Source organism: Staurois parvus, unplaced genomic scaffold (assembly GCF_062004578.1).
Source record: "Staurois parvus isolate SC_StPar_1 unplaced genomic scaffold, SC_StPar_1.0 ptg001142l, whole genome shotgun sequence".
Classification (NCBI taxonomy): Eukaryota; Metazoa; Chordata; class Amphibia; order Anura; family Ranidae; genus Staurois; species Staurois parvus.
This window is the reverse complement of record NW_028318938.1, coordinates 391324-401953: the sequence shown is the minus strand read 5'-3', so window position 1 is coordinate 401953 and position 10630 is coordinate 391324. Positions and strand designations below refer to the sequence as shown.

The 10630-nt window shown below is 48.0% G+C and overlaps 1 protein-coding gene across 2 annotated transcripts in view; it reads left to right on the top strand.

Annotated features, from left to right (window-relative positions):
- Positions 1-7555: 7555 nt before the first annotated feature.
- The window catches only part of LOC149439253 (NACHT, LRR and PYD domains-containing protein 3-like), a 58619-nt gene continuing 55544 nt past the window's right edge, over positions 7556-10630 (top strand). For both annotated transcript variants that reach the window (XM_089659254.1, XM_089659255.1), the window contains exon 1: positions 7556-7642. In XM_089659254.1, coding sequence (XP_089515380.1) covers positions 7609-7642 — 34 coding nt within the window. In that variant the 5' untranslated portion in view covers positions 7556-7608. The remainder of the gene's footprint in view (positions 7643-10630) is intronic.

Below are 10630 nucleotides of genomic sequence, written 5' to 3'. Positions count from 1 at the left end.
AACCCCTCATAATGGGCACTGCGGGTGTACAGACCTGGGAACTCAGCACAGGGATGGTGGGAACCTCTCATAATGGGCACAGCAGGAGTAGAGACCCAGGAACTCAGCACAGGGATGGTGGGAACCCCTCATAATGGGCACAGTGAGTGTACAGACCCGGGAACTCGGCACAGGGATGGTGGGAACCCCACATAATGGGCACAGCCAGGGGTGGACTGCCCATTCGAGCACTGCCCAAGGGCCCGGGGTCAGTAGGAGGCCCCATGAAATGCCCCTGGTACCTTTTATAGGCTTTTCTGGGTATGCTTTGAGTGTGAACAAGGACACAGGGGCCCCATGATCCCCTTTTGCCTGGGGGCCCCATGATTTGTCAGTCTGCCCCTGACAAGCAGTGACAGGACTAAGTATGAAGCACCTATGAGAAGTCAGAGAAGACATTCTGGATAATGAAGGTAAATATCAGGATCTGCAGAAAGATTTATACTGTGAAATGTTCGGAAGAAATGAAATGGACCTGAATGGAGAAGTCTCATCTCTGTGGAGAGCGGAGCCCTGTCCTGGATTCTGGAAAGATCCTGCGCTGTGCTTTCCTGTGATTGGTATCAGTGGAGCGCATACAGCCAATCAGAGGAAAGAGGATATAGAAGGTGGGAACACCTGAGCGGGGATTTGTGGCTGTGAAGTGAGTGACTGAATCCTCCCAGCCAATCAGAGGTGAGGACCTGAGAAGCGGGAAATCCTGAGGCAATGTCTGTGAAGCGGGAAATCCTGAGGCGATGTCTGTGAAGGGAATGTGGCGGGCACTGAGGTGTCGGTGTATGACTCGGTCATCGTGTCTGCCTGGTCACATGACTGCTGTAATCCAGTATAAAGCTCTCAGGGGAGGTCATGGCTAGTCACATGACCCTGTCACGTCTCTTCTCCTAGGAATGTGATATATGGCGTACAGCTGTGATAGGTGAAGAGAATGGAGAGCTGGCACGTGATGTTATGAGATGCTGCAAATGGAAAAAATAAAAGAAAATCTATGCAAGTTTACACAGCACTATATATATATATATTTCTATTAGGCATACACTGATACTAGTTTTGATCGCCGATACCGATCCTTTGCGGTGTGATTTGCGTTCATACAAAATGAATGGGCGCATATTGCATTTATTGCATGTAATTTGAACAGGAATGCTTTGCGCTTCGTGTCCGAATTGCATGCGGTTTCCCCACTGATCCTGTGTGAACCCGGGCTTGTCATAGAGTTCATACAGGAACCTCTCTGCGCCGATCCCACGCTGTCACACAATGAAAACCCACTTCGCAGGTCAGGGGATCTGAAATCTCCGCGGCTTTCTGTCCTCTCCTCACAGCGGGCTAGATGGCTTCTGATTGGTCAGCACGTGGGCCATTCTGAAGCCATCTAGCTCGTACTGTCATCCCCCCGAGGAGACGATCGGCATTAGTCCGCGTTCCTGTTCAAATCGTGTGTGATTTTTTTTTTTGCAGTGTGATTTACACCTATTCATTTTCTATGGATGCAAATCGCACCGCAAAGTATCGGTTTTGGGTATTGGGAGCATTTTTAATGGGTATGAGTAGTCTTGAGAATACCGATATCGGTGCATCCCTATATATATGTATATACACATACACACATTATAGATATATATATGTGTTTGTATATACTATATACAGTTGCAAGAAAAAGTATGTGAACCCCTTGGGATTACGTGGAGTTTTGCATGAATTGGGCATAAAATGTGCTCTGAACGTCATCTAAGTCACAACAATAGAAGAACACAGTCTGCTGAACATAATACTACACAAACATTAGATGTTGCCATGGTTTAATTGCACATAACATGTAAACATTCACAGTGCAGGGAGGAAAAAGTATGTGAACCTTTGGACTTAATAACTGGTTGACCCTCCTTTGGCAGCAATAACCTCAACCAAACGTATCCTGTAGTTGCAGATCAGACCTGCACAACGATCTGGAGTCATTTTGGACCACTCCTCTTCACAAAACTGTTTCAGTGTAGCAATATTCTTGGGATGTCTGGTGTGAATCGCTCTCTTAAGGTCATGCCACAGCATTTCAATCGGGTTGAGGTCAGGACTCTGACTGGGCCACTCCAGAAGGCGTATTCTGTGCTGTTGCAGCCATTGTTTTGTTGAATTACTTGTATGCTTTGGGTCATTGTCCTGTTGCATCACCCATCCTCTGCGGAGCTTCAGTTGGCGGACAGATAGTCGTACGTTTTCCTGCAAAATGTCTTGATAAACTCTGGAATTAATTTTCCCATCAATGACAACAATCCGTCCAGGTCCTGAGGCAGCAAAGCAGCCCCAAACCATGATGCTCCCTCCGCCATGTTTCACAGTGGGGTGGGGTTTTGATGTTGGTGTGCTGTGCCTTTTTTTCTCCACACATAGTGTTGTGTGTTCTTCCCAAACAACTCAATCTTGGTTTCATCTGTCCGCAGTATATTCTGCCAGTAGTGCTGTGGAACATCCAGGTGTTCTTTTGCAAACTTCAAACGTGCTGCAATCTTCTTTTTGGACAGCAATGGCTTCCTCCGTGGTGTCCTCCCATGTACTCCATTCTTGTTTAATGTTTTCCTTATTGTAGATGTGTCAACAAAAATGTTAGCATGTGCCAGAGATTTCTGTAAGTCTTTAGCTGACACTCTGGGATTCTTCTTTACCTCATGCAGCATTCTGCGCTGTGATCTTGCAGTCATTTTTACAGCACGACCACGCCAAGGGAGAGTAGCAACAGTGCTAAACTGTCTCAATTTGTAGACTGTCTGTCTTTTCGTGGACACATGAACATCAAGGCTTTTGGAGATACTTTTGTAACCCTTTCCAGCTTCATGCAAGTCAACAATTCTTGATCGTAGGTCTTCTGAGAGCTCTTTTCTGTGAGGCATGGTTCACATCAGACAGTGCTTCTTGAAACCAGTAAACCCAAAACAGGTGTGTGTTTTTTAAGGGCAGGACAGCTGTCAGCAACACATCCAATATCATCACACTGATTGGAGTCAAGGGTGGCTCACTCCTGGCTCCAATTAGCTCTGGGAGAAGTCATTAAGCTAGGGCCTCACATACTTTTTCCTCCCTGCACTGTGAATGTTTACATGTTATGTGCAATTAAACCATGGCAACATCTAATGTTTGTGTAGTATTATGTTCAGCAGACTGTGTTCTTCTATTGTTGTGACTTAGATGACGTTCAGAGCACATTTTATGCCCAATTCATGCAAAACTCCATGTAATCCCAAGGGGTTCACATACTTTTTCTTGCAACTGTATATGTGTGTGTGTGTATCTATACACTATATTGCCTGCAGTATTGGGCCACCTGCCTTTCCACGCACATGAACTTTAACCCCTTGGCTCCAGTGCCTCTCGGCCCTTTAAGGGTTCCAGGAGGCGGGGTTTTAGGGTCATGTGTTCGCTGTTACGGCCGTTACATGATCGTGAAAGGTCCCGATCGAAAGAGGAGATCGGCACATTTCCGTGAGCACTGAATGTGTGTGCAGGGAGCGCGCATGGCGCGTTCTCTCAGCACATATGGTTTTTTCAATGAAACGCAAATGTGCAGCCGCTCGCAACCTAGGCCCAGACGCTGGGAGGCTGCACATTTGTATTCGGCCAGCACAAAGAGGTTGATGGCCTCCCAGTCTCAGTCCATAGCAGCGGTTCTCAACCTGGGGGTCGTGACCCCTTTGGGGGTCGAACGACCATTTCACAGGGGTCGCCTAAGACCATGGGAAAACACATATTTCCGATGGTCTTAGGAACCGAGACACCGCTCCTGTCTCCGGCGATGTGTGGGCGGGATGATATGCTGCCCCTGTAACCGCCTCCTCGCCGCTGATTGGCCACCGGAACTGTAGCTCAGAAGAGGCACACAGGCGGCCAATCACCGGCGAGGAGGTGGAGCTTGGAGAGGAGGAGCCGAGCGGCAGCGCGCGTAGATCAAAGAAGATCGAGGGAGCTGCAGGAGCGAGTGAAGAGAGAGGCCAGAGAAGGAAGACAGCTGACAGGTAAGTGCAAATTTTGCTGCTGCAGCCAGGTATGCAGGCTGTAGATGGGAGAGGGAGAGAGCGAGCCCAGGCTGGAGCAGGAGTCAGCAAGGTAAGTATCATTGGTGTCAGTGGGAGGGATAGTGCCCCATCATTTGTGTCACTAATACCAACGATGGGGCACTATTCCCCCCCCCACTGACACCAATGATGAGACACTATTCCTCCCCTCACTGACACCAACGATGAGGCACTATTCCTCCCCCCACTGACACCAACGATGGGGCACTATTCCTCCCCCCACTGACACCAACGATGGGGCACTATTCCTCCCCCCACTGACACCAACGATGGGGCACTATTCCTCCCCCCACTGACACCAACGATGGGGCACTATTCCTCCCCCCACTGACACCAACGATGGGGCACTATTCCTCCCCCCACTGACACCAACGATGGGGCACTATTCCTCCCCCCACTGACACCAACGATGGGGCACTTTTCCTCCCCCCACTGACACCAACGATGGGGCACTATTCCTTCCACTGATACCAATGATGGGGCACTATTCCTCCCACTGACACCAATGATGGGGCACTATTCCTTCCACTGATACCAATGATGGGGCACTATTCCTCCCACTGATACCAATGATGGGGCACTATTCCCCCCACTGATACCAATGATGGGGCACTATTCCTCCCACTGACACCAATGATGGGGCACTATTCCTCCCACTGATACCAATGATGGGGCATTATTCCTCCCACTGATACCAATGATGGGGCACTATTCCTCCCACTGACACCAATGATGGGGCACTATTTCTCCCACTGACACCAATGATGGGGCATTATTGCTCCCACTGACACCAATGATGGGGCACTATTCCTCCCACTGATACCAATGATGGGGCACTATTCCTTCCACTGATACCAATGATGGGGCACTATTCCTCCCACTGATACCAATGATGGGGCACTATACCTTCCACTGACACCAATGATGGGGCACTATTCCTTCCACTGATACCAATGATGGGGCACTATTCCTCCCACTGACACCAATGATGGGGCACTATTCCTTCCACTGATACCAATGATGGGGCACTATTCCTCCCACTGATACCAATGATGGGGCACGATTCTTCCCACTGATACCAATGATGGGGCACTATTCCTCCCACTGATACCAATGATGGGGCACTATTCCCCCCACTGATACCAATGATGGGACACTATTCCTCCCACTGACACCAATGATGGGACACTATTCCTCCCACTGATACCAACGATGGGACACTATTCATCCCACTGACATCAGTGATGGGGCGCTAGTCCTCCCACTGCAAAATTACAGTTATGAAGTAGCAACGAAAATAATTTTATGGTTGGGGGTCACCACAACATGAGGAACTGTATTAAGGGGTCGCGGCATTAGAAAGGTTGAGAACCACTGGTCCATAGGGTTCAATATTGAGTTGGCCCACCCTTTGCAGCTATAACAGCTTCAACTCTTCTGGGAAGGCCATCCACAAGGTTTAGAAGGGTGTCTATGGGAAGGTTGGACTATTCTTCCAGAAGCACATTCGTCAGGTCAGGCACTGATGTCAGGGGAGGAGCCCTGGCTCGCAGTCTCCGGTCTAATTCATCCCAAAGGTCTTCTATGGGGTTGAGGTCAGGACTCTGTGCAGGACAGTTAAGTTCCTCCACCCCAAACTTGAGAAAGAGAGGAGTTGATAAAAAAAAGAGGTGATTCTTATAATCCACACACTAATGCAGATGAATAAAATACGACTAAAATGAAAACAATTGCAGATGATGAAAATACGACTCCTCTCCATTATCCCACTCTTCCCTCATCTCTCCCATCTCTACATCCTACTCCTCTCCATTATCCCACTCTTCCCCCATCTCTCCCATCCCTATATCCTACTCCTCTCCATTATCCCGCTCTTCCCCCATGTCTCCCATTCCTATATTCTACTCCTCTCCATTATCCCACTATTACCCCATCCCTATATCCTACTCCTCTCCTGTCCATTATCCTGCTCTTCCCCCATCCCTATATCCTACTCCTCTCCTGTCCATTATCTCACTCTTCCCCCATCTCTCCTATCCCTATATCCTACTCCACTCCTCTCCATTATCCTGCTCTTCCCACATCTCTCCCATCCCTATATCCTACTCCACTCCTCTCCATTATCCCGCTCCTCCCCCATCTTTACATCCTACTCCTCTCCATTATCCCGCTCTTCCCCCATTTCTCCCATCCCTACATCCTACTCCTCTCCATTATCCCGCTCTTCCCCCATTTCTCCCAACCCTACATCCTACTCCTCTCCATTATCCCGCTCTTCCCCCATCTCTCCCAACCCTACATCCTACTGCTCTCCTCTCCATTATCCCGCTCCTCCCCCATCTCTACATCCTGCTCCTCTCCATTATCCCGCTCTTCCCCCATCCCTATATCCTACTCCTCTCCATTATCCCGCTCCTCCCCCATCTCTACATCCTACTCCTCTCCATTATCCCACTCCTCCCCCATCTCTACATCCTATTCCTCTCCATTATCCCGCTCTTCTCCCATCCCTATATCCTACTCCTCTCCTCTACATTATCCCGCTCTTCCATTCCTATATCCTACTCCTCTCCATTATCCCGCTCTTCCGCCATCTCTCGAGAGGGGGTTAGGTGAGTATTGGGAGGGCTGGGGGGGATGCTGCACAGAGAAGGTGTTGTACCTTCATGCATAGAATGTATTAAGGTAAAACCTTCAGCCTTTACAACCACTTTAATTATTTATATATCTCTGTCAGTTGATGCAGCGCTGTACACATATTTTGTACATTCACATCAGTTGCCGCCCTCAAGGGGCGTACAATATAAGGTCCCTAGGTCACATTCATACATACACATACTAGGGCCAGTTTACCCAGCAGTGTGTCTTTGGAGTATGAGAGGAAACCAGAGGAAACCCACGCAGGCACAGGGAGAACAAGCAAACTCCAGGCAGGTAGTGCAATGTTTGGGATTTGAACCAACGACCTGAGTACTGCCGGGTAGAAGTCCTAACCACTTAGCCACTGTGATGCCCACAGCCACTGTGATGACCACATAGACTTTTCCAGTCTACCTGTCACTTGTGTTGCTCTTACTGAGCAAGAAGTGTCCCCTGCTAACAATGCCTAGTGTGTTTGAGTATGCCATACCCCATTGTCCTCCCCTATTTTCAAGTTCTACCAGCAAATACACTTCAAAAAGACAACCCCTAGACTGTTCAATGAGCCGGAGTGAATGGACTGCTGCTTTGTGCCTGGCTGCCTCTGCACTGTGTTGGGAAAGAACCTTGTGAATGACAGAGGCCCCCGCCGGGGTAGTGCTCCACAACGGAACATTTATTTGGACGCTGACTGATTCATAGGAAATGCGTTACCTTTTCAGGTGAAATTTTGCAGTTTAAGAAGTTATTTTACTAATTATAATATTATTATCTAATAATGGAATGGTAATGATGATGTGCATTTAGGTGTACCTTATGATGGACTAATTTCACTGTACAGGACTTCACAAAGAGCAAAAAGATGGAGACGAGCCGGAGAGGAGCTGCCAGTTCTGGTAAATAGAGATCAGTTGCTGCTTATTTTTTATTCACTTATATCTTTGGGGACCAACCTCTGGCCGGGGGGCTGCAAGTGACCCTTCAACACACGTTGTGCAGGTTTTGGGGCCCCGCAGACAAAAATCTGTTTTCTTTGCCTTACTGGATTTGTTTATTTCCCACTGCCTTTTTTTTTTTTTTTTTTTTTTATTCCATCCATTCCCTTTTCTTTTTCTGTTTTCTTTCCACTTTAATAATGGATCTTGCTGAGATAAATCTCAAATGTGGCACATGTAATTTTAAGGGGGAGGAGGGGCAAACATGTGGGATCATTGACTTGTAAAGAAAGTGATTTGTAAAGAAAGTGATCTCTAGCAGTTCCCAGTCTTTAATAACTCTTGCAGCAAGGTTCACAGTCTCTGACGTCTCCTGTAGCACGTTGGTCTTTCACTGTCTCCTACTGCATGCCTGCAGTCTCTGACAGCACTCTGTAGCATTATGTTCACTAAATATAATGGGTTGTCCCTTGGTGATGTCAGAGGCCTCCTTTAACCACTTCCCTACCAATGCTATAGCCGAATTATGGCTAAAGCCCAGTCGTCCAGTTCTGGGAGAGCATCATATGATGTTCTCCCAGAATGCGCCCGCAGCGGTGCGCACCAGGCGCAGTCTGTGATCGCTGTGTCCTTTGGACACAGCTGATCACAACACAATAAAAGGCCAATCACAGCAGCCTTGTACCACGTGATCAGCTGTGTCCAATCACAGCTGACCACCTTGTAAATACACATGCCGGTTATCAGCAGTACTATCCTCCTCACTTTGTCACAGCGTGAGGAAAGTACTGCCGATAACCAGAAACTGTTAAAGGATACATCTGCACTGATAATGAGGGCACTGGTTTTCAGTGCCCTTATTATCAATGCAGCCCCAAAAGTGCCCAACAGTTCTTCCGATCAGTGCTCAGCAGTGCTGCCCATCAGCGTCCAACAGTGCTGCCCATCAGTTCTCAACAGTTCTGCCCAGCAGTGCTGCCATTCTGTGCCCATCAGTGCCCAACAGTGTTGTTCAGCAGTGCTGCCCATCAGCACTCAGCAGTGCTGCCCATCAGCACCCAACAGTGCTACCAATCAGTTCTCAACAGTTCTGCCTGGCTGTGCTCCCAATATGTGCCCGTTAGTGCCCATCAGTGCCACTTATTAGTACCCATCATTGCCGCCTATCAGTGCCGTCTATCAGTGCAGCATCATCAGTACCTCCTCATCAGTGCCCACCAGTACTGCCACATCAGTGCAGCCTATCAGTGGCCATCAGTGCTGCCTATCAGTGCATCCTCATCAATGCACATCAGTGAAGGAGAAAAATTACCTGTTTTCAAAATAGAAACAAAGAAAACCTTATTTTTCAAACTTTTCGCTCTTTTTTTCTTTTATAGTGCAAACAATAAACCCCCCCAGTGGTGATTAAATACCACCAAAGTAAGCTCTATTTGTGTGAAAAAAATTTAGTTTGGGTGCAGTGTTGCATGACTGCACAATTGTCATTCAAAGTATGAGAGCGCTGAAAGCTAAAAACTGGCCTGGGCAGTAAGGGGGTGAAAGTGCCCTGGTAGGCAAGTGGTTAAGCCCCCTGTGTCAATGGTGGTCAACTTTCTTGTTAACGTGTACCTCACATGTGGCTCCTGACATCGCCAAAGAGCTGTATATAATATTCACTGAATGTAACACTACAGAGAATAGGTGGGGTGTGCTCTGGTTGCAGGGTTAACCCTATGTGAGTAGGATGATTGGGGCCAGATGTGTATGAGAGGGAAGCAGTGTAGTGCTGGGAGGTCGCCTGTCCTCACTTAGAGTCACAGCCTGGAATCCGGCAGGAGCCATGAAAGGTGAGCCAAGCCTAGTAGGATTGCGGGTCATGGAGGTGACAAGAGGAGGACAATGGTCGGGGTGAGGGTAGCGGATGCTGATTCATCGAGTTGTACGCCACATCATGTCCTGAATGATCCTTCAGCTGAGGGGAGGGGTGGCAGAGGGGAATGAAGAAAGGGCAGAGGAAGATGCCAGGTGTCTGGGGCCAGTGTAGCAGCTCAACTGCTCCTTCCGGTGTTCCTCTCAGACTCAGTCCTTTAATGCAAGCCGGCTGGCGGCTGCTAATCATTGTGGAGTTTTGTAACTCTGTCTCTTCTTCTTGTTTCTCTGGCTGATTGATTAACACAGTTACTTTATATTTGGTTAATATATGATTTGTCTTTAATATTGGTGCCGGTGGCATCTTATGGCACTTATTTTTGCAAATTAAAAGAAACTTAGCAGTTTCATGTTTTTCTGATTTATTATTTTCTACATTTTTTTTTTTCGGGGGGGGGGGGGACACAAGTAGCTGGTCTTGCCTAGGGCGCAAAATAGTCTAGCACCGGCCCTGTGTAGCCTCTAGACCCAGGGTTGGACAGCAGGGTTTCATATCAAGAAATTAACCACCACTGATGTATGTGAATTTTTATAGAAATATATTCTGTATATAGGGTGGAAAAAATTAATGCTAGCATGAAAAATAATGAATGAACAATAAAGTCATACGTGTATATACTATAGAGCAGGGGTAGGCAACCGTAAAGAGATGGCGATCTACCTGAACAACATGGGAGAAGTCAAAGATCAATGGGCCCAGTGTTGCCTCCTGACACCGGATTTAAACCTCTAATTGCCGTACTACCGTGTCACAACTGTGTACATTACACAGCAAATCAGGTGGTGAGGGGGTAACATATCGCTTCCTCACCACTTTTCGAACACACCTGGACCGTTTTGCAGAGGAGCAGCACTGCCCGCTGCACTTGTGAATGAGCCCTTAGTTGCATCCGGCAGTGGCACTCTTAGGGCTCGTTCACATGTAAAGTTGGGGGGGTAAAACCCTGCAGTTGCGTCAGTTTTACCGCCTCCCCCTCCTCTCCCCAATCACTACCCCCTTTAGTTGCTGAGGCAGCAGCCAGAGTTGTACACATGCCA